The sequence below is a fragment of the Rhizopus microsporus genome, assembly GCF_002708625.1.
Source record: "Rhizopus microsporus ATCC 52813 unplaced genomic scaffold scaffold_9, whole genome shotgun sequence".
In the NCBI taxonomy this organism is placed as follows: domain Eukaryota; kingdom Fungi; phylum Mucoromycota; class Mucoromycetes; order Mucorales; family Rhizopodaceae; genus Rhizopus; species Rhizopus microsporus.
The window spans coordinates 216,154-241,265 of record NW_019671924.1 but is presented as its reverse complement, the minus strand read 5'-3'; the positions used below and the strand labels follow the sequence as shown (position 1 = coordinate 241,265).

Below are 25,112 nucleotides of genomic sequence, written 5' to 3'. Positions count from 1 at the left end.
GAGCTGACACTGTCTTTGTGCGTTTCCCTAAAATTCTTGTGTGCAATACGACTGCACTACTGTAAATGCTTTGTTCCGAGTTTAAAATAGACAGAGTTCAACGGTACAAGAATAAAGTGAGTCTTTTGTGGATAGGAAGAAGTTTAGCGTGTTTTGACATATCGCCTTAAAAAACCCACTAGTAGCTAGCATATAGTAGCGAAAACTCGACATATGTCCACCTTATTTCTCCTCATTTCCATCATCTTTCAAATTTTTATCACAAGTTATTATGAAGGACAACTGAACGTAAACAATGAAGAATTGATTGCTACTAAAAAAAGACCTGACTCAATTATTTGCATTATGTGTAGAATCAGCCCTACGATAACCTATGACACCATTCTCTTAGAAAAGAGAGAAACGCTTGGCAACGAAAAAAAAAATGTAACATGCCGCACAAAGAAAGGGTGATTTTATGTCATCATTTCCCGAATTTCATTTTAAGCTTTTTCTTTTCTTCTTTTTTTCTCTTTTTTTCTTTATTATGAAAAAAACAAAGAACTTTGCTTCAAGTGTTACCTCTTCTATCAATTCCCCTATACCCACTAACTTGGAAGGTACCACTTTAAACATAAATAATCCCTTACAAGTTTGACGTGTACATCATATACTGTAATAGGTGAATGTAAGAAAGCTGCCAAGATATTGAATAGCTTCATCGGTAAGAAAAAGAAAATAAGGAAAGAAAGCACCCTTCTTATACATCAATATAGACCCCGGTGAAGGATTAGACAAGATAATCCCGGCTAGTATTTTGGAAAAAGCACAAGGATTAGCCATCTATACAGTACTTAAGGCTGGATTCTTATTTTCTGGACGAGCAGGCAGCGGTCTCGTGGTTGCTAGGTAAAAAAAAAACAAAAAAAAACAATGAGCTCGTGATGCTAACGGTGACTTACACTTGTCATCATACAATAGGCTGCCAGATGGTGGTAAATATAACAAACAGAGAGAGAGAGAATAACACGAGCAATGATATAGAAAGACATGTGTAACTTGTATAAAAATAGGATGGTCAGCTCCTTCAGCAATTGGAACAGGCGGTATAGGCGCAGGTGGACAGATCGGTGCAGAGTTAACAGATTTCGTATTGGTCTTGAATACAAAGGAAGCAGTTAAAACCTTTAGTCAAGTTGGTAATGTCACTTTGGGCGGCAATGTATCAGGTTTGTTGTAAAACCCCCTCCCTTATTTGGAAGTAATTTCAAACACATATATAGTGGCTGCTGGTCCTGTCGGTCGAAACGCAGAAGCTTCTGGATCAGCTAGTTTGAAGCATATTGCAGCGATTTACTCTTATAGTAAGACGCGAGGATTATTTGCAGGTGTCTCACTTGAAGGATCAGTTGTCGTGACACGTTCGGATGCAAATGAGAAATTTTATGGTAGACGAGTGACGGCAAAAGAATTGTTGAACGGTACGGTTCCACCTCCTCCAGAGGCAGACGCGCTTTATAGAGCCTTGAACGCCAAGTTCCACACATTAGGAACTCAGACTTATGCACGAAGTTTGGCAGAAAATAACGGAACGCTGAGCCGAAACCAAACATTCAAAAGTACAAATATATCAGCACCAGGCACACTCAGATCTCCCCCACCTCTTCGGCAGCAACAACCCGTCGGATACGGTGCGCCCATGCCTCCATCTTACCAATCACCATCTCCTATGCAACAGCCTCCTAGCTATAACCCATCTTACAATAACTATTCACCAAACAATTATAACAATAATAATTATGGAATGGATGTTAAACGAGCGCCTCCACCTCCACCTCCTAGTAGAAAGCCCGTGGTTCCAAGCCAACCTACGGCCAGAGCCATTTATGCATTCGAAGGACAGCAAGACGGTGACTTGAGTTTCCAAGAGGGTGAGATCATTACGATCATTCAAAAGAGTGACAGTCAAGATGATTGGTGGACAGGAAAGATAGGCAATAGACAAGGCGTGGTAAGTACAATGCATCCTATTTACGTTTATAATAGTAAATGATCTTTTCTAGTTCCCTGCAAACTATGTACAATTACAATAACAAAAAATCCCATTGAATAAATGCTGAGTCATGCAAAAAATTGGGGGGGAGTTACCACATTTAAACTATTCGCGGGAAGAGAAAAATTCAGATAGAGTAATCATATTTACCCAGGCTTTAAATATATTTATAATGTTTAATTATAAATCGTACCTTTTTTTTTCTTTCTTTCTTTACTTCTTTCTTTTCAAACATGGCAACTCAAAATTTAATTGACCTTAATACCCTTTCACCTAAATTTAAAGATCTTTATGCAAAAGCAAAAGACTTTGTAGAGGTAAAACAAATAGAGAATATAAGAGTTAAAGCGTATTGAGTTATATGTGTGTAGAATGATTGTATTCCTGCTGAAAAGACATATGAACTTCAAATGGGACAAAATGAAAATCGATGGAAGATAGTTCCACCTGTGATTGAAGAATTAAAAGCCAAGGCCAAATCACTTGGACTTTGGAACCTGTTCTTGGGTCGAGATTATCCTGAAGGTGCTGGCTTGACCAATGTCGAATACGCCTTGATTGCTGAACTCACCGGTCGTTCTCCCAAAATTGCGCCTGAAGCTATGAACTGTTCTGCTCCTGATACAGGCAATATGGGTAAAAAAGAAAAAAAAAAAAAAAAAGAACGAGATATTCATGCAACTTTTTTTTAATAGAGGTTTTTGCTAAATATGGCACACCCGCACAAAAAAAGAAATGGCTCGAGCCTCTTTTGCAAGGCAAGATTCGATCCGCCTTTGCCATGACTGAACCTCGTGTGGCTTCTTCAGATGCAACCAACATTGAAACAAACATTCGTCGTGAAGGTAACGAATACGTGATCAACGGTTTGAAATGGTGGATCTCAGGTGCAGGTGATCCTCGATGCGCTGTTTACTTGGTCATGGGCAAGACAGATCCTGACAACAAACACAAACATCGTCAACAGAGTTTAGTCATTGTGCCTGCCGACACACCTGGTATCACCGTCGTGCGTCCTATGAAGGTCTTTGGCTTTGACGATGCTCCCGAAGGTCACTGTGAGATCGTGTTTAAGGATGTTCGTGTACCTGTAGAAAACATTATCTTGGGTGAAGGTCGTGGATTTGAAGTGATTCAAGGTCGTTTAGGTCCTGGCCGTATCCATCATTGTATGCGTTGTATTGGTATGGCTGAACGCGCTCTTGACCTCATGCTGAACCGTGTGACAGACACGACCCGTCGCACGTTTGGCAAGGTACTTGCCGAACACGGCACGATTGTTGCTGATATCGCTACCTCTCGTATCGAAATCGATCAGGCTCGTTATTTAGTGCTCAGTGCTGCTCGTAAGATTGATGAAGCCAAGGCGAAGGGTGCTATGAAGGAAATCGGTATGGCCAAGATTGTCGTCCCCACCATGACCTTGAACGTCCTGGACCGTGCCATGCAGGCTCATGGTGCTGCTGGTATCTCTCAAGATACACCTCTCGCTCATTTTTACGCTTCTGCGCGTACCTTGCGTTATGCTGATGGTCCTGATGAAGTACATCGTGCTCAAATTGGAAAGATCGAATTACGTCGTGCCGAAGAAGTTGCTGCCAAGATAAAGGTTCAAAAGGAAAAATCAGACCGCCTTGCTTCAGAAAAGGCAAAGCTTTAAGTTTCTTGTTTAATAAATGCATGTATTTGAAGTAAAAGGAAGAAAATGGGGTCTTTATTTTTTGTTTTTGTCTATTTGGTCTATAGAAGAGAGAGAGAGAGGAAAGCGAGCGTACTAGAATGCACATACAAAATATAATGCAATTGTGATGGCAGCAAAGGTTGCGTAAAGAGGGGTAGGAGAAGGAAGAGCAGATGATTCGATGCGTTCTAGTTCAACATCCCCTTTCTTGTCTACAGATTCTGCAAGTTTAGCATTCTGTATTATGACACCAAGAGCAACAGCCTTGTGAGTTCCCTGGCCCGGATAAAGTACTTCCAAAGACTGGTGCAGTTCCTCAGGAGGCGTCGTAAGTAGCTTCCAAGAGTAAGAAGATTTCATCTCGCCACGAGGACATCCTTTGTTACATGTATGGTAACAATCATCAGCGGGCCAAGCAGGAGGCTTTGACGCATTTGGATGGTCCCAGCCCAAGTCAAGACCACAATCAGTGTAAGGTTCAAAGTTGGTTGCTCCGTAATAGTCTATGAGACCTGCGATGGCACCAGTCCAGGCTGCGTTGTAGTCCTGAGTGACTTCAGAGTACTCATAGTTTGATCGATCATCATACCAAGAATCATCAATATTGGGGCCTCCTTCGACAGCACCATAGAGGATGAAACGTTGATTGGTTTTGCTCTCAGTGAAATCCCTCTCAACCTCGTCCTGAGTAGCACCACGAAGAGGATAGTCAATGTAGGCATTATAAGACGCCTTATGATATGGTTTTGCCGGATAGTTATCACCAAAGCCGACAACCCAGCTGTATCCATAGTCACCTAGGGCATAGTTGATCTGTTGAATGGCAAAGTTGGTCAAATCCTGGGCTTGAGGTTTATCATAACCGATCAATTTAGCAAAGGCCATCATCAGGAAGGCAACATTACCAGAGTACCCGACTGAGCCCCAGTGATCGATGTAGGCCAGTCCACGAGGGGTAAACTTGACAATCTGCTTTGGTCCAGGCAAGAACTGAGAAAAGTATTCGATAGCATTATCATAAAACATGCCGTCCTTCGTGATGGCATACAACAGCACGTGAAGTCCACCACCTTTTTCGTCCCAGGAGTACTCTGCCCAAGAGTCAGTCACGTTCAGATACCACTTTTTAGCCTCGTTCAAGTAAAATTCGTCCTTGGTGGCTGCGTAGATCCAAGCTGCACTCCATGCCAATTCGTCCACGTATCCGGTAGATGGGTACCAGAAGGTAGCCCATTGTAGAGGATTTTGTTTGGAGGTAACATAACTACCGAGATTCTCGGAAGCAAACTTGTATAGTCGTTTAGCGTGGTCAATGAGATTGTCAGCATAGGTAGCATTGTGCTTTTGCCAGGCAACGGATACAGCGGCAAGGGCAGCACTGTATTCACCGGCGATTTCAGAGGATGGATTATCGGGCGTGATATAGGTTGCTTTATGAGGCAGACCTGTAGGTACCCACTCCTCATATTCTTCAGGTGGTCCCCAGTAGTTGAAGTCGACATCCCATCCGATGACTTTGGAAATAGGGCCTAGAGCAGAGATACCCAATTGTCCGACAATGTGCGTATCATTATAATGCGCATTCACAAGATAATCTATTAAAAAAAAGTTCCGGTATAAGTGGATCGAAAAAAAAATCTCCTATGATTCATATGTATATACTTTACCTGCTCCCCATTTAAGTAATTCCAGTCCTTCGGCGAGCTCGTCTACAGAATTCATGGCATCTTCAAAAATCATGACATTGAAAGCGAGTTGAGTTGTAGCCCAACCGAGAGGCAATCCCCATTTCATAGTATTTGCTGCTTCATACCAAGCACGAGAAAGATCTTCACCATATTCACCGACGCAGATTTTGCAGGAATCGGATCGCCAGGCTAATCGCTGATAGGGCAAATTACCGGACTTTTGAGCATGATAAAAGAGATAACTCTTGTGAAGTACTTCCGCATAATTGTATTTTGGCGTTGATGGTGCCACATAAGGACCACTCATAGGTGGCAGCGGAGGATATTGCAGTGGACTCCAAGGGAGTGGATCATCTGCAGAGACTATGGGCATGGCGGCCACAGCAAGAGCAAGTAGCCATGGAGTTTTAAAATGCATTTTGTTATATAGAGTAAAACAAAGGGAAAAGGAAGATAAATGTCATATTTATTTTTTACAATATTTAGGAAACAACTTGGATCCAGATTGAAATTTTCCCAATTCTTTTATATATGCACACATTACAATAAATAAATTATATTATACAACACATCTCGAAATACTCATTAGGATTTTCGCAGCCTATATTTTTTGATGACACAAAAAAAAAAATGTCAAAAAAATTTTTCTTTTTTTTTTTTTTTTTCTTTGTTTACCTCAATCACTTGGCTTTCAGAGCACATTTCGTCTTCATAAGCAAATGATGCTAACGTTGCTGCTGCTGTAGATACATCATCATAATGTTGTTGTTGTTGTTGCTTAAGTAAAGGTGGCAATGGGAGATGATAGCCAGGTAAAGAAGAGGGTGGAGGTAAGATAAATGTTTGTTTATCCTTTGAGAATAAAGGTAATGCATCCTGTTTGTGAATCAATTCACTTTCTGATGCTGATGATGATGTTCTGTTGTAAGTGGTTGATGGCATGATGATGTATTAATGATTAAAATGAATAAATAAATGTAAAAGAAAAAAGAAAGAAAAGAGAGAGAGACAGACAACAATACGTAAAATATAAATCTAAAAAAAAGCACTAAAAGGATACATAAGTGAGAGCTTAAATGGCGGTAGTTGAATTTTTTTCTTTCCCTTTCTTTCTCTCTCTTTCTTTTTTGCTGCGTAAAATAAAAAAAAAAAATGAAAAATAACCAAAACAGGTGGAACCAGTTTCAGTGATAAAAGGCGCGTAGGGAAATAATTATAAAAAGATTAATTAACCTCCTTCTCTCTCTGTTCTCTTTGACCATCTTTCTCTCAAAAAAGACAAAGCTGGTTAGATAAAAAAATATAAAGTTTCGTTTACGCACAATAAAGCAAGTTACATGTGACATGATGTTTTTCATAAGTGTTCATTATTGTTATGGTTGCTATGACCGCGAAAAAAAAAAAAAGAGGAGGGCAAGTTACCATGACAAAAATAAAGATGCCGTTGTGTGATATAGTTTTAATAAAAATTACCATGTTTTCGAACTTTGCCAATGAAATGACGACTATACTGATCGCATAAATAAGAAAAACTACAAGGATGCATAACAAAGGCTCAAGACGATAAGTTTCAGAATTAAAAAAAATAAAAAGTATTCACAAATTCTGGACCTTCAGTGACTTCTGTTACACAAGGTTATTTATTACTTTTTTGTTCATTTCCAGCAGACGAGAGAGAAATGTATAAAAAGGAACCAATCAGTGGCATAGTAGAAAAAAGGGAAAGGGCCGATCACTGCTAAATTAAGCGAGAGAGGAGTGGGACGGAAGGGGGGAAAGTACAGAAATAGTAAATGAACAGAAATAGGATCGACGAGTATTGATTGGTGTTGAAAAATATTTCCAAAGAGTTCCTTTTTCTCTTCTTGTCGCCTTTTTTTTCGTTTCCTTTTCTTTTCTTCCCTCTTTTTCAGGAAATACAAAATAATGTTAATGATGGCACCTTTTACAACGCCTACACCACCATCAACTAAAGGAAAGAAGCCATATAAGAGCTGGTTAAAGGATGGAGTGAATGGTGGTCCTTCATCTATGGATGTGTTGGTCAACTGGTTATCAAAAAAGTCAAATTACGCCAAATGGAAAGGAGATGACTGCGAAAGAATACCCAAAAAGTCATTATTAGAAAGCATTATTGACGAAATGAGAGAAGTGGGTATCTATCACCGTTTAGCCAAGGATGTGGCTTCAAAAATATCAACTTTACAAGCAAATTACCGGTTGGCTCGCGAATGGAAAGAAGTCGATGGTAAAAAATTACTTGAAAGTGGAGCAACAGAAGAAGCCGTCCATGGTAAGAGTTTTTCTTTCTTTTTTTTTTTTGAAAAAGGGACCCAGATTAATTTTTTTTACTAGAGGAGCTGTTGAAAAGATTTCCTTATTGGGATGCGTTACATGAAGTATTCAGTAGTAATCGAACCTCTGCATGGCCCATGTCAATAAGTAGTATCACACACACAGAAAAACAACAACAACAACAACAACAACAAACAGAAGAAGATGAAGAAGATCTTTTTAAATTAGATGATGCTACCTTGAAGAAAAGACGCCGATTGAGTGACAGCCATGTGGAAACCTCAAATAATACATCTCTTGCCAACAGTCCAACTCACTCTACACAATCATTACCTGCTATCAGTCATCCTACTAATAATAATAATCTTACAACTCCCCCTTTTACTTCTAATAATTATAAATCTACAAACTCACCACCTCTAGTGATCCGCCCTCTGCCACGTGTTTTACCACCCGCCAACCATTACTTTGATCCTCAACCACATCATTATAATAATGCACCATTAACGCCTCAACCTTCAAGAGATGTCCTTGCCGAATCACTCATCCAAGTGACACGTGAAAAAGAGGCAGGCAGAATGAAAAGATCGCAAGAAATGCTTCAATTCTTGAGAGAAAAAAGACTAGAAAGAGATCAACTGCTGCTAGAACGAGAAATTACAAAACGAGTGAAAGCAAAGGCCGATCTTGTCAAACACTTAATTGAAGCAGGATTCGATAAAGAAGCTATTGCAGAGCAATTGAATAAACTATAAAAAAAAATAAAAATGATTTTCTATAATTGGTCTCATCCTTTGCCACACCTTGGCGACGGAATGATCCTTTTTTGGTAGTTTGTGCCGAACAATTCATGTCCTTTTTTGTGGGAATGTTCATATCGGCGTTTAAATGTCCAGCATTTGAAATGATCGACAAAGCAGAAACTTTTTTTGGTTAAAGCGTTTTTTTTTGCACTATTCCCGAAATCAAAGTCGCATCCAGTGAATTTGAAAGTTACAAATATAAAAAAAAAGCCGTGTTTGTGTTATTTTCTTTGCGGCTGATGACAAGTCAGATGTCGTATCTATAGAATTACCGTCGTACAAATGGGTTTGGCAAGCCTATACCTCAGCTTTCTGAAACTTTTTGATTATTTTTAAAACTCTACCCATTTCACAATGTGAATGAGGACAATCTGTTTTTATACAAACATGGGTCATAATGTAGATAAATTGTGACTGCCTTGAACCTATAAACTATGTTGCTGCTAAAGAAGTGAACGCTCATTAGACCATTAGCTCTCATACAGAATATTTGGGCGGCATACCCTTGCCAGGGCAAATCGGAGTCTGTTATTACACATATTCTCAAGCTAAAGGAATATAGACATTTGCATAAGAGAAGCAAGATTCATGTGTGGATACACTGTACAAATATTTTTTCAAATAATGCTTGAAGAGGCTTTGAGCAGCAAAACAATTTGAAGTTCATATTTACTCAGTGCAGAAATAGGTGGTACAACGTGAAAAGGATCCTCAATGAGCATACAACGGCGTTCTTTTAGAATATGCTGGCGAGAAGCCATCGATTGCCCTGAAGCGGGCTACTTTAGATATTCAAGTGAATCAAGGGTTCGAAAAGTACGTCTCAATCGATTTGTGAAGAACACATACAGCATGTTGTTAGACAAAAACAACATGATTCTAAACACCTTTAAATACATTGCTTTTATCAAGCAATCTTTTATTCAGTGTAGATATATATGCGCCCATGCTAAGAAGCGCCGGCAACCTTTATTCTTAGTCTTTGCTTCATTTTTCTAATATTTTTCAATTCATCGTTCATTGATTGCGTGGGATGTGTGTCTTTATCAGACTTTTCAATCCTAACTCTACAATCCAACTAGAGATCCGTTCCATATTTCCTAGACGATTATAAATAGACGTGCAATTAAGCTAATTATCATTATTGCTCAAAGATGTTAAAAAGTGTAAACACTATTGTCTATTCTTTCGCGTTCAAAGCCGCCAACATTACCAAACCAATCTGACGTGTCTGATATGAATCATTATAATAACTTGAGTATAGTCTTATAGTAGAGCATGTATTCTACTTTACATTTCTCTATCGCATCTAACAAGAATGACTTGTAATAATAACAACAATAGTAACTATTGGTATAGTATTGATAAATAATCACATTGATCACATTTATCATACTAACAACACTAGTATTCCCTATAAAGCTCTCACACAGACTTAATTTGATAACATTCAGCTCTTCTTAATAAAGAATCTAATTCGCAAGTTGTCGACTTAATAGCTTTTTTACAGTAACGAAGCAGAATACAACAAACATTTTCTTTAAGCAACTTCCGCACAAGTTGTTCAGTTCCTCAATATGGTATATCTCCCCCTTGATCCTAACAATAAAGAAATGTACGAATATCAACAAATATCACAAAAACAAATCTTGACTACTGTGTGGAAATATTCGACTTACTTTGATGAAAAACTATCCTTCCATTCGTCAAGTGGTGCTCACACAAGAAATTAGATTTTCTGAAAGTGGCCCCAAAAAGGAGACAGACAAATGATGGTGAGAGATTGACTATAAGAACTTTATTTGTGTTGAAGAAGTAGTTTATTGGTAAGGGCCATTAAAAGTGCCTTGTTAATTGACGTGTATCAAAAACTTTTCAAAATTTGAAAGATGAGGGTTACACTATTGTTGGCTATGTCAGGAAATCTCCAACCGCAAAAGACGACGCTAATCGAATTATACTTTCAGAAACAATGTGCAACAGGCTGAAAGAAAGATCAGCAATGGGCCACATCTCCGTGTCTGTATGCAGTCAAGCAAATGATCCATTGAACGAAAGAGATAAAAGACAGCGAATCGTTAGCCAAGCTAAATGCAATTGGCGACACACAGGGTAAACACTTGACTGCATGTAGCTTTGTAATTGCTAACATTTCTCAGATACACTATTTCCAGAAAGAGATGTCGCGCTGACCTGTCGCTTTTTCGTATAAATTGTATTATAAAAATCACAAAAATGTGGCTTTGCTTTCTGAAAAGATCGTATGCTACAATTTATTGTAGACAAGCCGAAAGTCTGTCTTGTAGCTCTGGATAATGCTGGATTGACTACCAACATAAATGGTCTAAGTCAATTTTTAAAGTAATATAAGGTAACAAAATACGATTAATATACTTACTAAAATTCAATTTAAATAGACAAAATTAGCAAGTCAAAAAAATCATAATTGACAAACTTCCTCACAGTAAAGAAATAATTAGATATGTTTCGACACAACTACTTCATAATCAAGCAAAGTTAGAAGAGCTTGATTGTCGAAGGCCATCATATAAAAGAAGTGCCTAAATACACAAGTATTTAAATCTATACAATAAATAAATCATTGCCGTTGCACTCATACAACCATTACAGCTATACTGAGAGGGTATTCAGATAGTCCAACAGAACCAATTGAATGCCACAGTAAAACTCAGTAACTCAGTTGAACTTTAGTACACAATTATTGGTCAGTCAGTTTTAGAGAAAAAAATTTTTTTCTTGACAGTCCACTTTGAAAAAAGTATAAATACAGCGAAAAAGTAAGCAAGATGATTTTTTCTTTAGTGACCGTACTCTACAGGATCTGTATGCAGTACATCTCTATTCTACGTTTTCCAAACGAGATACAATTCCAAAGTTAGTCGATGATTGTTAGTAGCCCTTCTTTTGAGTGAAGTGTGTTACGAACTATCTCTCTGAGTGGTTCGCAGCAGTTGATGATCTCGCCTGTCTTTTATTCCAAGGACATGGCAGGGAAGGCGCTACAAGTCTGATAACTTTATCTTTTTATTCTTTATATTAATGAAAATGAAAAAACAAAAACAATCATATTAAAAATTTTGTTGACTGAGAAATTTGATTTTTCTTAATTAACTGTACGTCAATGACATTTGCTCTTTTTTTCCCTCAAATAATGGCCTTTTCAATAACTTTCAAAATGACCAATAATGCTCGCAGTAACGCCACCAGCCTGGAAATCAAGTCTTTTGGACCAAAACAGAAGAAAACAGATGGAAGAAGGAAGAGAAGTAGAGAAGATGTCCAGAAAAAACGATAAAAAAGAGCTAAACGAGCAACTTTCTGGAACACTAAGACCAAGATAGACGCTTGTATTGCTTACAGAGACTTTAGACCTCTTGGTGTTGGTCATGGTGAAGTCACCAAACAGTGGATGGCTATAAACGATAAGTTTCCCGTTTGCCAAACAATTGTTACCAAGCTCCATGGCTTGATGGAACAATACAAGGGAAACTTCACCGAGAGAGAGATTAGCAAGTCGTCAGGAAGAAACCGCTTCGACGCTGATATGGAGCGCGAAGTTTAGACATGGACTTGTTGCATCTTTCTTCAATGTCGTCATGATGTCCTTTGTGATATGTCTCGAATATATAAAGAAGTAATAAAGGAAATGTGTGTCGATGAGTCTCTATATAACCTCTTTATTGTATGTTGAGATGAGAGAGAGCTCATTATTACGAACAGTGTCGTTTATATGAACACAGAATCATTAAGGAACCGATCTAATTATGGCCGATAATAGTTGGGCATGTCACATTATATGTTAATAACGTGTATTGTTGTCAGTATCTTTATATTATTCATTCTTAGAGTATAGATTTATAGTAACCTCATACGACAAGATTAAATATTTATAGGGTAAATACGACATCCTTATCGAAAGGAGATATTATGTGTCTGCTAAGAGAATATGCGTCATTGCCATAGATAACGTATACCTTATCTGGAGAAACATTTCCCACACAAGCTACTGATGATTCCATTTGGAGCACCGATGGCCCGAAACTTTAAGCAATGGATGTGTTTCCATCTATTGTAAACAACGTTCTGAACTTCAGCATCTTCTGGACGACATGTTTATTGCATTGTTCTATCAATGAAGCCCACAACATGATCCAACGTGGCTTCTTTCTTAACGAGCGCCTCAGAAAATTTCTCGATGTTTTTTTTGATGTCAACCATATCGTCAAGTCTTCGAGGGAACGAAAGACGGACAAGGAGATCAACCAAAGCTAGCTCACCAGAGATCTTAAAGTCGCTGAACTTTAATGTGTTTTTTATGCCTGCAGCTTGACAGTTCGCTTAATCTGTTGATGATTAAAACGTGTCATTGTTGTATTTGGTTTTGTAATAGAATTAGACAAAGTAGATGAGGTATTCAAACTGAGTTGACCATACTCCATTAAGATGTAACGGATCTTATAGTAACATTGGGTTCAACTCTAGATATTAGATTCAAACACTGGGTAGTAGCATGAATACTACAGACCAGTTAGCTAACTCAAGACGCTCGCAACGAATAGCACGAGTACGTCTTCGTTTAAGTCTCTAATATCTTCAGTTATAAAATTTAATTGTATAATACAGAAAATTTAGGTATACAAATGATACATCGGAGATAGTCAATATAAAGTGATAATTTATTTAATAATCTATTCATTTTATTACTCTTCCATCATTGCCTTCAAAGTATCAGCAAGTATAAGTGTTGGAGGAGCGAGTTCGATGATTTCTTTGCTGGTTGTGCTGCCAGAGGTTGAGCATTCACCCCGCCATAAATATCCACAGCCAGCCAAAAACGACGACAAAAAGGTCTTTGGGTAAACGTCCGCCGTAAACAGATCATTTAAAAAGCCTATGGACTTGTACTTCACGTCTTGTGCTTTGACGCCAGTGTACTGTTCAACTGCTTCCACTATCTGCTTTCCGGTAATATCCTCCGGTCCGTTAAGAACATATTTGGCTTGATTGTGTGGAGTAGGGTCATCGAGAGCTAGAAGATGAGCTCCGACCTTGCCGACATCTTCTGGATCGATGAGTGCCACAGGAGTATCAGCAGCCAGCATGATGTTTAAGGTCTCTTGGTTTCCGGTCTTTTGGTATTGCTTAATCCAATCTACGGCAGAAGTGATACAGGTGTTGGTAAAAAGGTTTGGTTGGAGAGAAGTCCATTGTAAGTTCTTGAACTCTGGCTGACTTAACAGGTTTTCACTGGCCCAGTGCGAGCGACCGTAGAATACAGGGCTGGTAGGGCCTACATACTTCGCAACTGTCGAAACTTTCACTACGTACTTGACTCCGGCTTGTAGCAAGGCATTGTAGAATGCAGATTCATCCAAAAACTGATGCGGCAAGTTGTGTGGTGCAATGTAAACTCTAACCACTTCTTGTTCCTTGAGCCAATCAGCGTCGATTGTAGTCCAGTCTTTCTCTTGCATCTCCACAAATGGTAACTTGGCGAGTGTCTGAGAAGTAGGGCTATTCAAGGAGCGGGTTAAGCCGAGGATTCGATACTTGCTATTCTTGGATTCTAGCAACGTAGGAAGGTTACGCATGACGCTTTTGCCAGTGCTACCGGTTGCGCCAACGACGAGGATAGTAGGAGCCATATTGATAAATTGAGTGTTGTTGATTTTTACTGATGTGGGTTAAATCGCTTTATATATATATAATATTATTTTGATTATAAATTCAAAGTAGATTATTCAGCAGCAGAGTTGTGTAAAACCAGAGTTGTTTTTATTTCCGGGGATTGGCCCAATCACATGGCTTCCATTTGCACAGAAGCCTATAATTGGCAGGATAAATTCGGCATAATGTATGCCGAGTTACTATAATGAGCAGCCAAGTATCGACAAGAATCTTGTAAATCACGAAGAAAAGCCTTAATGCAAACTTCAGATATTCTAGTAATAAGCATTTCGTTTCAATTTGAGCTTCACGACGAAACCAAAATGGTTCAATGGAGTTAATCTCAGGCAAATAAGGAGGAAAGAGAAACGCGCCCGAAAGCTGCGACTTACATCAAGCTTTTCTATATTCTCTGATATATGAATTGGAGCATTCTCCATAATGGTATAGTGACCTTTGAATAGTATGTGCTTATTTGGAATATCCAGAATACTTGCGATAAAACTAAAACAGTGACATGTTGTATCACCTTTTGTCTGTGCCGCCTAGCCCCTGCCCATTTTTCTTTTCTTTGATAATCGTTATAGAATGAAGATCATGATTCCCATAATTGGTAAAGACAGAGTCTGTGCATAGTCGAGTTTCCGCGTCCATCATCAGAGCATTTTCCAATAGAAACAGCGTCTTGTTATAAAAATATGTTACACGTTTGCTTTTAGTGAATTTTCTTTGGTAAAAACAGATTGCTGCTAAATTGTATCTTAACTGGACATTTTGTCAACTACAGTCTAATAAAGTCATTTATCGAGGCTCTTGCCAATTTAAAGGGTATATTTTTTTGTTGCATTAATGTTTAATTATGCTACGCAGTGACAATAAAAAAGACAGCTTTGAGGAATTACCCTACGTGCTGCATGTCAAATATGAGCATTCACTGCAGGATTTTTTTAGTTGGCATGGCAACCACGAATAATTTTTTGAGACACTTGTGACTTGCCTTCATAAATGAAACTAGAAGAGAGAAAAAATAAAGTGAATTTAATACGTTCCTAACCTATTCTATTGTTATGGGCATTTCTGGACTATTGCCGCTATTAGGGCCTATAACAAAACCGATACATATTCAAGAATATACCGGTAAAGTAGTGGCCATTGACGGACACTGTTGGCTTCATAAAGGATCCTTTTCCTGCGCATTAGAATTAGCTTTAAATAAACCGACAACAAAGTAAGAGCTTGGAATGGATATCATATGCCACACTCATACTAAATATATACATATATACAGATATATTTCACATTTTATGAATCTTATCAATATGCTACGATTCTATAAAGTCATACCACTCATCGTCTTTGATGGGCAACCTTTACCCATGAAGCAAGAGACGAACAATAAGCGTGCACAGTAAGCAAACAGAATCAAAAAGGGCAGTTCATATGTACTCATTTTCTGCAGGAAACGCAAAGAAGCATATAAAACAGGTTTAAAATTGATAAGCGATAATAAAATGAAAGAAGCTTTGCCTTATTTTCAACAATCAACAAGTATCACACAAGACATGATTCAACAAGTGATTAAAGTAAACACGCTGCTACGAAAATACAATATATGTATACTTACCTTTGTGCTATAGAAATTGGATGAAGTTGGTGTACAGCATATTGTAGCTCCTTATGAAGCTGATGCTCAACTCGCATATCTAATGAAGAAGAACTACGTACAAGCCGTAGTCACAGAAGACTCAGATCTGCTTGCCTTTGGTTGCTCAACCGTCATATTTAAACTAAATAGATATGGAGACTGTGAGCGAATTTGTTTTAATGATATATCACAAGTGATCAATATTAAGCCTTTCACAACGACTACACTGCGGCATATCTGTATGCTCTCAGGCTGTGATTATATACCTTCTCTCAAAGGGATCGGCTTAAAAACTGCAGAAGCACTCCTTAGGACCCATACCACTATTGAAAAGGTAAATATTATTGTTTTCTTGACGTTAGTATTTTACACATACGGCGTTCATAAAAAGGGGAAATCTTCTCTCTCTGCTTTTCATTGCTTTTTATTCACACTATTCTATCTAACAGGTAATGAGGGCTCTTAGATACAAATCTTCTGTTGAACAATACCAGCAAGACTTTGAACGTGCAGAGTATGCTTTTCTGTATCAATACGTCTATGATATGAATATGCGAGACTTTGTACGTTTAAATGAGCTGCCTGAAAATGCCAATCAAGATCATCTTCTTCTACTTGGTACCCATCCTGAGCAAACCAAGCCTAAGGATGCAACGAACAGTGAGCTTGCGAACTTATTTTATGATAAGGAATCTAATAAGGAGAATATTCCTGTAAGCCAATCATATTACATAGACTGCACCAGTTGACATTTTGTTTATTATTATTTTTTCTTGTAGCCATGGCTTAAATATGATGATAAGCGTAAGGTAAATGGCAACTCTTCTCCATCTGGTTCTGGTCCTTCAAATGCTACTGCTCCTTCCACAGTAAAATCAGATAAGCCTGCTACAAAGCCCTCTCTATCAAACAAATTTAAAGCACTTACCAAAGATAAGCCCTTGAAGAAAGCTATAGCCGTAAAGAAAGATGTCATAAAAGACGTTGAATCAACTACGGATAGCAAGCCATCTCTCAAACGCGCCTTTTCTTTCACTAGTCAAAGTGACAGTCAAGAAAATCAAGATGATTATCCTTCTTCTCTTCCTTCCTTGTCAGGCTCTGTCTCAACCCTATCATCTCAAGAAGAAAATGTTAAACCTCTCATTCGATTGGACAAATGCAAATCCATTGATACCACCATCAGTCTCCATGTAAATAAGAAACGCGTCTTGGGTTCAAGCACAAATGTGCGCTCCTAAGACCTTTCCCCCTATTTTCTTGTTCATTTTCAATATTTATGCGCATTGTATTTAAACACAAAAGCCTCATCATAAAACATAACATTAGCACATCATAATTAAAACTTTTTCTGCTGTAGATTCACACAAACTGTTGTGACAGTAAAAGTGGCTTACATGCATTTTCAGATCTATCGTGGGCTTTGCTATCGCCAAGAGCCATTTGTTCTATATTTATGAGTCTCTGTACGATGTAGAAAGACTATTTGAGCATAATAATAGCGTTGAACTTGAGATCATGAGTTTTTTTTTCTTTTTTCTTTTTTTGCTACTTAATGCTTATCAATGCATGCATTTAGTCAATAAAAAATACCAAAGATTTGGCATTTACGTCACGTGCCTTGCCTTTTTCGGTTTTGTTCAATTGTTTGATTCATTTTTGTCTCTTTTTTTCTTTTTCTTTTTCTTTTTACTCAAAAGAAAGGGGACGAAAAGAGAAAAAAAAAGAAACAAAGAAAGAAAGACACTATTGTAATGACATTGGAGAAAAATAAAGATGACTTCCCCTTCTTCTTCTCCAGCGACCGGCATTGTTTCTGCAAATATTAAACTATTCAATAGTAAATCAGAAAGTGAACCACCTCCAATCACTAAAAAACCACAACTGCCTTCATTACCACCCAAACCTGCAAATATAAAAGTGTTGTTAGAAAATGATATTAGTACTAATAATAATATAAATAATAATCAGCTTATACCTCCACCACCTCCACCTCCACCACCTCCTCCGCCAAGGCCATCCGTAACTAAACTTCAAAAACACCAACAACAGAATACCAAAAAGCTGTCCACGCCTCATTTTATTCCAGTACAAAAGAGTGGATCATCCACATTAAAGAACATGTTTGGAAAAGTAGTCGAAAGCGTTAGCGGTAAAAAATACACTACATAATAGAATGTATGTATCTAATATAGTCTTGATAGAACTATGGCCTGTACAAAGCAATAATACCAGTAGTACGTCAGTATCTATGGCAAGTTCCAGTTCTTTTCATACAAAAATATCTTCTCCATACAACATGGTTCATGTGACGCATGTAGGATATAACCCTCAAACTGGAGAATTTACAGGAATGCCAAGAGAATGGCAAATTCTATTGCAACAGAGTGGTATCACGAAAAAGGAACAACAGCAGAATCCTCAGGTAAGTTGGCTATAAAATAAAAAGAAAAAAACTGACTTTGCAAACGTAGGCCGTACTGGATGCACTAGATTTCTTTAAAGAATCCAACAAGGACTCTGTTTGGGAAAAATTCGATAATGTTCATCCACGTCACTATAACATACCTCCGCCGTTACCGCAGCGCGTACGGCCCACTGGTGAACCAAAACCCATCGTGCCTTCTCGGCCACTCTCACAGCGTACACCCCCTCCTATACCAGCTCGACCGGAATTGAAAAAGCAACCACCACCTAAACCTCCAGCATCATCGAAACCGAAAAACCTCATCACACCACAAATACAACAACAAGAACATCAGGAACAACCAAATCAAGAGCAACAACAACATGGCTCTGTTTATATTGCCTCTATGCCAGCACCTTTAGACCCTGATCTGGATAACTTTGACCAATATAGAAAGCAGAGAAGAGAACAACGACAACAAAAGGAAGCAGTAAAGGATGCTCAAGTGATTGCTGATCTTAGAGCGGTTTGTACCGAGGCCGATCCTACGAAATTGTACAGGAATATGATAAAGATTGGACAAGGTGCTACAGGTGGTGTATATATAGCTCAATCAGTCGATACCAACATGTCTGTTGCCATCAAGCAGATGAACTTAGCACAACAACTAAGAAAGGAGGTCATTATTAATGAAATACTCGTTATGAGAGAGGCCCAACACAAGAACATTGTCAACTATATCGACTCGTTTTTGATCACTAATGAATTATGGGTCGTCATGGAGTATATGGAAGGAGGCTCGCTAACGGATATTGTGACAACGAGTATGATGACAGAGAGTCAGATAGCAACTGTATGTCGAGAGACATTGGAGGGTATACATCATCTGCATCAATTAGGTATCATTCATCGTGATATCAAATCTGATAATGTCCTCTTGGGTTTGAACGGCCAAGTAAAGCTCAGTAAGTGATGAGTAGCCTTTGAGTGTGTGTGGTAGAAAGAAAATAACAGTATGATTGCATATAGCTGACTTTGGTTTCTGTGCAAGACTTAATGATTCTGAAACGAGAACAACGATGGTAGGCACACCATATTGGATGGCGCCAGAAGTAGTGACCCGTAAAGAGTACGGACCAAAGATTGATATCTGGTCATTGGGCATAATGACGATCGAGATGATTGAAGGGGAACCTCCTTATTTACACGAGAATCCATTAAGAGCATTATATCTGATTGCCACGAACGGTACACCTTCGCTACAGCATCCAGATGAACTATCAGATGCGCTTAAAGACTTTTTGAAACAGTCCTTGACTGTCGACAGCAAGGGTAGACCTGATGCAAATGCCCTGCTGAGTCATCCATTTCTTCAGCGTGGGGATCATGTTCGAACCTTGATTCCACTGATAAAAGCAAGTAGAGATTTAAAGAAAAAGAGCTCCTGAGACAAACACACACAATGGCTCGCAACTGTACAAAAATACACATCTTTTATATTAATAAATTCACACTGGTGTAATGTTTACAATTTTGGGGGACGAAGTTGTCAAATGTATACATATATTTATTGTTTTTCACTTGGTTCTTCTGCATTAGGCGTTTCTTGTCTTTTTGCATTCAAAAAGGCAGCACCTTCCTCTGCTTCAATTTCATGTAACTTTTTCAAGTTCGTTTCGGGTATTGGCGTCGATGGTATGTCTTGATAATGATTCTCGATGGAAGTAGTCAATTTATCATTGATGCCTAATAGTAGTTCTACACAAAAAAGTAATGTTAGACTAAAGAAATCAAGAAAAAAAAAAAACGCGTACCTAATTGAGAAGGTTCTGATACATTTGGTATTCTTTGGCACACTGCCACTTGAAGCTCTTTGCATTTGGTTAACATATCCTCATCAACATCAGATTTTGTCATCTTTTCAAGTATCTCCAATGCTTCCTGTATTAAATTAGAATCATCATCTACTTTCCCCTTCGTAACGGCCTCTAGACGTTCTTGAAGGGTCAATCGAGCAGTTGCTTGTGCTGCTGAGACTAGATTATTTTTTAGTTCATTTTCTGTTGTCACTGTTGCTTTTTTGGTCTGCTGAGCGTTTCTGGTGCAAATAGCTAACATGTCGTGGTGTATCTGTATCATCTCTTCATCGTTTGTCTATATCTTTTTTTGTCAGTCACAAATTCAATACGGGTTTTATGCGTGTTTTACCGATATATTTATGTCAATAAAGGTAATATTGTGATTGAGACGGATGGAGACAGCGATGGCCATCATCCCTGCAATATCAATAAGTGGATTTTTGGATAGATCTAATCGCGACAGTGATTTGTTTTCGGCCAAGCTTTCTGCGATTGCAATAACAGCTTCTGTTGTCAATCCTGTATCAGAAAGGCATAGGTCCTTTAATGAACGGTTGACTAAAAGCGCCTGTTTGATAGAAGCAATCTAAAGGAAAGAGTTAGGTTTGATAAAATCATAAAGACAACAAAACTTACACCATCCAAGCTTTGTGTGCAAATAGAAGGGTTATTTCCCAAGTCTAGTTTCTCTAAATGTTGATTGTATTTCTTTTTGATGTTAATGCTTGGTATTTTTAATTATTGTTGTAAACTTACCAGAGCTTCACCGATAAGGCTACAGCCTTTTGCGTCTAATTTACATTGTCGTAGAGACAAGGTTCGTAGGTTTTGATTCCTTTTTAGTGCCTGTGCGATATATTGAATCCCTGTGCCAATCTCGTTGCCATCCAATTCCAAGTGTTCTAATGATCCACCCGTGTTGTCATAGTCTCTGAGCATCACGCCTATTGACAGTGCGCCTTGATGGTTCATTCTATTTTGATGTAATGTCAAGTGTTGTAGACGCGATCTTTTAACTCCTGAAGCAAGTATCTGTAATTGTGCAGTTGTTCGTATCGTGCATCCATTCAAAATGAATCGAGACATTGAGCTTGTGGTAATGGCAGCAAATAGATACTGAGTTGCCTTTTTGTCCAATGTATTCAAAGAGAGATCCAGTGTTGATAATTGTCGAGACTATAAATATATGGTATGTTTAAGCAATACATCACTAAAGCATATACTCATGTACCTCTTTGGCATAAACAGAGATGTATTTATAACCAATCGCTGTCAGTTTTGGGTTATTGGATAGATTAAGGTAGGTGATTTTATCATTTTCTAATAAGCTGTGCATTAATATCTTGACAGCCTATGTTTATAGCATATGCAAAGAGTCAACATTTACTATTTATAATAATCTATCGTATAGACTCTTACATCGTCTTCTAACCCAGAGTTGCAAAGAATTAATTCTCTGATACCAAAGTCAATAGACATGATATCTGCTAAAGGTGATATGGATTGTTTGGTGATATGTTGATTAGTCAAGTCAAGTCGTGACAAGGAAGTAGCTTGTGGTTGCATCTATTTGTGTGTTAGCTTTTCCCTTGTATTTCTGGTTTCTTTATGGATACAAACAATCTCTTACAATCAAGGTAGATACAAAAGAGTCAATAGTCGGTTCTTGCTTATTCTTACAAATAAGCTCATAAAGTGACAGTAACTGAAGGGATGTTTGAACATTGACTGGTTCAATTACCACCTTTTCTAGTGTATCTTGTTCCTTTATTAAAATATATTCTGTCACCAGATCTGTCTTTACTGGAAATCGTACTCGACGAAGTTCCTTGGGTGAAAGTTCATTGATTATGTCGTTACTATTCTCCTGGTCTTTATTTCTAAAGTTGAATAGACTTGTGTCATTGTTTAATTTGGAAAACCATGAACCATTTTGATTATTTGTTGGCTTGCTAGCCTTCAAGATACTTTTCGACATGAGTCCCCCTTTTTTTAACAAGAAAAAAAAAAAAGAAAGTAATCTGAGTTTAATTGGCGTCTTTATGAAATCAAGCGAGAACAAAAGGCTGATGATATTGTCTCTTTTGTGTAAATACTATAAACATGGAAGTACCTCCTGAATTAAAATACATCACACCTTATATTCAACGTAGTCAAGAATTACTATCAAGGGAACCTGTTGTGGCATACTATGGTAATGTAAATATAATGTAGAGTTATTCATTTAACATGTAGTTTAGCTCAGTATTATGCTGCAAAACTCGCCATTAGCAGAGGCCCTCGTACAAAAGAAACAAATGAGTACTTGTCTCACTTGCTTGACTCTCTAGAGACTGTAAATATTAATATCAAAGAAATACTCTATTAACCGTATTGTCTGTAGCAAAAGAAAAGCTTAGGTGACAATGAAGCTGTTACAAACGACCTGGTTGGTTATGCTCATATTGAAAACTTTGCTTTAAAGATATTTTTAAATGCAGATAACGAAGACAGAGCTGGAAAGGCAAGCAAGTAAGTTGTGGATAGAAATAGGGATAGATGCTCATTGATTCTCATGGTCAACAGAAAGACAGCAAAGACTTTCTTGGCTGCATCTGTCTTTTTAGAGCTTTTAAAGACATTTGGGGATATTGATTCTGAAGTAAGAAGAAAGCGTATCATGTATATACATAACCATCATATCCGTATAGGTTGAAGCAAAAATCAAATATGCAAAATGGAAGGCAACCGATATTATGAAAGCTCTACGTGAAGGACGTCAACCCACAGCTGGTCCACCAATAGATGAGTCAGAACAACAAGAGCAAGTTCCTTCTATCTCAGAATTTCCAAGCCCTCCATCAAATTTCACTGCACCTCTGCCATCCGCAAACAGTCAGCTACCTAATGTGCCCGCTACACCTGCTGCACCTGTTGTACCTGCCGTCACCGCTCCACCCCCTGTGCCAGCTGCTGCACCCGCGCCTGCCCCTATTCCCTCTTCCTTACCCGTACAATCACCTGTACCTACTATGACAGTACCTCAGGTTTCAAATATGGATATTCCATCCGCTCAAAAGCATGCCAAGTGGGCTATCAGTGCTCTAAACTATGACGACATAAACACAGCACGTCTAGAGTTATTGGCAGCATTGAATGCGATTGGATTCAATAAGGAAAATGATTTTGGTTATCAATAAACTCTCTGTTTTTATTATTATGTAGCTTTCGACAACACTGTTTTGCATAGACTAGATACATTCTCTGACCAGGCAGCCAATGCTTCATATTTATGTGCATCCGTAGTTCTCCTTTCGAGCTCAAGCCGACGATTCACTTGATCAATTTTCCCTGATATTCTGTCGTCTAGAATAAGCCCTACGAGTAATTCTTCAACTTCATCTTCTGGTATATTCAATTGCTTTTCAGAAAAAAAAAAACATGGGTGAGCATTCCATATGAATGTTTAATATTGTGAGTTACCTTTGATATGAAGTTTATATCAATGCGTGTATAAGGCTTGATCAATTTAATGACTACTTGTGTTCGAATATTTCTCAGGACGTCATCAATATAGGCACGAATAAAAGGATCACCCATGATTGCATTATGGTTTGCTAAAAGAAGGATGGTTCATAATGTATCTTTTTATAATACTTTTTTTTACCTTTTAATATTTGTTCAAATTCAACAATATCTTTTCTTTGAAAAGCACCGACCAGGTTTGTCATTGCTTCTATCTCTTTATCATTTTTATACCTAGTCTATCATGTTAGATTATATGAATATACTTTTAGAAATCCATACGGTTTGGTTTCTTGAGAATCAAATGGATTGATCTGAGATTCTGTCAACATGTTGGCTAATACAAGGTATTTCAACACTTGTATACGCTGTGGACTACCAGCTTCATCATAATTTTTAAATGATTCAAAAAAGTCCATCTGAGCAGCATCCCATTGTTCTACAGGTAATCTTAGATATACACACACATTACAAATTATATAAGCTTACTTTCACTCATATGCATTTTACCACCACACTCTCTAATGACACCCATGATACGAGGATGTGGTATAGCAGATTTAACAGATAAACATTGCTGATACAGTTCTTTTAGCTTTTTGTTATTCTTGGTTTCTGTACACATTTGGATTTCCAGCGCGAGTATTTCTAATAGATGCGTTCCTTTTCTTTGATCATCTGTTCCATCATCCTTTTGACATGCAACATGCAACTGATTCAATATTTTGCTCAATCTGCCATATTCCTTTCTATCCAACCATAGTTTTGCTAGTTTTAGGTTGATTTTGACCCATAATCTTTCATTTTTTGTTTCGATCATTGAATCTAGGGTCGTCTCATATAATCTCTCCATAAATGATGTATTTTCTGTAGAGGATACATAATCTAATATGTTGTTGATGCTCTTTTCGCTGTAATTTCTTGACACGGCTGATTTGACATAAGTTAACAACTGACAATAATATTTTAATGTCTGTATAGAGAGGAGTTAATGTGTTATATAGCGTGTATATATAATGACACGTACATCATCCAACTTGTCAAGTTGAAATGATATCTTGATCATTTGCTTTAAAGCCTTAAAGCCCCTAAATGTAACTATGAATGAATTTTTTATGCGCATTATTTTACTATTTTATGCTTTTACCAGTCGCCTTTTTCTTCTTCTGTATCTACTACGCTTTGAAATTCTGCAAGAGCTTCTTGAGGATCATCTTCCTTTTTAGCTAGATAATGATATAAGTCTTATATATGTCTTGTTTTATATAGTATATTACCTTTTGCATTATAATATTTGTTTTCTAAATCGACATCGGGTTCATCTTGGTCTTCATCGTCTTCATATTCAAAATCATAATCCTAACAAAAGGTCATTTAACACATCAAACGCGTACATATTCATATTTTACTTCTTCGTCTTCAAGCATAAAGTCATCGTCGTCACTCATTTTTATAATGAAAGAAAAGAGAAAGAGAGAGAAAAAGTTAAACTCACGTCACTTTTTTTTTT

At 37.8% G+C, this 25,112-nt stretch overlaps 11 protein-coding genes across 11 annotated transcripts; 6 read left to right on the top strand and 5 right to left on the bottom strand.

Annotated features, from left to right (window-relative positions):
* Positions 1-526: 526 nt before the first annotated feature.
* RHIMIDRAFT_251839 (DUF500-domain-containing protein) lies at positions 527-2,072 on the top strand (the record flags this gene model as incomplete). The annotated part of the gene is made up of 7 exons (XM_023610889.1): positions 527-599; positions 662-703; positions 756-888; positions 961-974; positions 1,053-1,208; positions 1,263-1,990; positions 2,043-2,072. 7 exons carry the CDS (start codon positions 527-529, stop codon positions 2,070-2,072), a joined length of 1,176 nt encoding a protein of 391 aa, XP_023465745.1.
* Positions 2,073-2,265: 193 nt separating this feature from the next.
* RHIMIDRAFT_287765 (acyl-CoA dehydrogenase NM domain-like protein) lies at positions 2,266-3,692 on the top strand (the record flags this gene model as incomplete). The annotated part of the gene is made up of 3 exons (XM_023613506.1): positions 2,266-2,349; positions 2,404-2,668; positions 2,728-3,692. 3 exons carry the CDS (start codon positions 2,266-2,268, stop codon positions 3,690-3,692), a joined length of 1,314 nt encoding a protein of 437 aa, XP_023465744.1.
* Positions 3,693-3,806: 114 nt separating this feature from the next.
* On the bottom strand, positions 3,807-5,819 carry RHIMIDRAFT_237853 (Six-hairpin glycosidase; the record flags this gene model as incomplete). The annotated part of the gene is made up of 2 exons (XM_023608835.1): positions 3,807-5,308; positions 5,381-5,819. 2 exons carry the CDS (start codon positions 5,817-5,819, stop codon positions 3,807-3,809), a joined length of 1,941 nt encoding a protein of 646 aa, XP_023465743.1.
* Positions 5,820-7,165: 1,346 nt separating this feature from the next.
* Positions 7,166-7,778, top strand: RHIMIDRAFT_283813 (uncharacterized protein). The gene has a single exon (XM_023613155.1). The coding sequence runs from the start codon at positions 7,334-7,336 to the stop codon at positions 7,754-7,756; it is 423 nt and encodes a 140-aa protein (XP_023465742.1). The 5' UTR covers positions 7,166-7,333; the 3' UTR covers positions 7,757-7,778.
* Positions 7,779-11,567: 3,789 nt separating this feature from the next.
* Positions 11,568-12,053, bottom strand: RHIMIDRAFT_283812 (uncharacterized protein). Its single transcript, XM_023613154.1, has one exon. It carries the CDS (start codon positions 11,906-11,908, stop codon positions 11,681-11,683), a length of 228 nt encoding a protein of 75 aa, XP_023465741.1. The 5' UTR covers positions 11,909-12,053; the 3' UTR covers positions 11,568-11,680.
* Positions 12,054-13,122: 1,069 nt separating this feature from the next.
* RHIMIDRAFT_283811 (NAD(P)-binding protein) lies at positions 13,123-14,305 on the bottom strand. The gene has a single exon (XM_023613153.1). The coding sequence runs from the start codon at positions 14,163-14,165 to the stop codon at positions 13,221-13,223; it is 945 nt and encodes a 314-aa protein (XP_023465740.1). The 5' UTR covers positions 14,166-14,305; the 3' UTR covers positions 13,123-13,220.
* Positions 14,306-15,239: 934 nt separating this feature from the next.
* On the top strand, positions 15,240-17,366 carry RHIMIDRAFT_283807 (PIN domain-like protein). Its single transcript, XM_023613152.1, has 6 exons — positions 15,240-15,415; positions 15,476-15,595; positions 15,647-15,770; positions 15,825-16,166; positions 16,282-16,545; positions 16,612-17,366. Exons 1-6 carry the CDS (start codon positions 15,255-15,257, stop codon positions 17,071-17,073), a joined length of 1,473 nt encoding a protein of 490 aa, XP_023465739.1. The 5' UTR covers positions 15,240-15,254; the 3' UTR covers positions 17,074-17,366.
* Positions 17,367-18,083: 717 nt separating this feature from the next.
* RHIMIDRAFT_203180 (Pkinase-domain-containing protein) lies at positions 18,084-19,687 on the top strand (the record flags this gene model as incomplete). Its single annotated transcript, XM_023606665.1, has 3 exons — positions 18,084-18,257; positions 18,307-19,204; positions 19,269-19,687. 3 exons carry the CDS (start codon positions 18,084-18,086, stop codon positions 19,685-19,687), a joined length of 1,491 nt encoding a protein of 496 aa, XP_023465738.1.
* On the bottom strand, positions 19,510-22,079 carry RHIMIDRAFT_139261 (RNI-like protein). Its single transcript, XM_023605667.1, has 8 exons — positions 21,719-22,079; positions 21,518-21,664; positions 21,330-21,449; positions 20,855-21,274; positions 20,735-20,806; positions 20,448-20,684; positions 20,054-20,393; positions 19,510-19,997 (listed from the first exon to the last, which is right to left on the bottom strand). Exons 2-8 carry the CDS (start codon positions 21,662-21,664, stop codon positions 19,807-19,809), a joined length of 1,527 nt encoding a protein of 508 aa, XP_023465737.1. The 5' UTR covers positions 21,719-22,079; the 3' UTR covers positions 19,510-19,806.
* A 122-nt stretch (positions 22,080-22,201) lies between these two features.
* RHIMIDRAFT_251831 (DUF605-domain-containing protein) lies at positions 22,202-23,252 on the top strand (the record flags this gene model as incomplete). The annotated part of the gene is made up of 6 exons (XM_023610888.1): positions 22,202-22,292; positions 22,339-22,433; positions 22,482-22,609; positions 22,664-22,739; positions 22,789-23,165; positions 23,207-23,252. The coding sequence occupies 6 exons, from the start codon at positions 22,202-22,204 to the stop codon at positions 23,250-23,252; spliced, it is 813 nt and encodes a 270-aa protein (XP_023465736.1).
* Positions 23,253-23,285: 33 nt separating this feature from the next.
* Positions 23,286-25,056, bottom strand: RHIMIDRAFT_139227 (PCI-domain-containing protein). Its single transcript, XM_023605666.1, has 9 exons — positions 25,012-25,056; positions 24,880-24,961; positions 24,750-24,828; positions 24,630-24,690; positions 24,092-24,575; positions 23,885-24,041; positions 23,745-23,836; positions 23,561-23,694; positions 23,286-23,498 (listed from the first exon to the last, which is right to left on the bottom strand). Exons 1-9 carry the CDS (start codon positions 25,048-25,050, stop codon positions 23,295-23,297), a joined length of 1,332 nt encoding a protein of 443 aa, XP_023465735.1. The 5' UTR covers positions 25,051-25,056; the 3' UTR covers positions 23,286-23,294.
* Between the last annotated feature and the right edge of the window lie 56 nt (positions 25,057-25,112).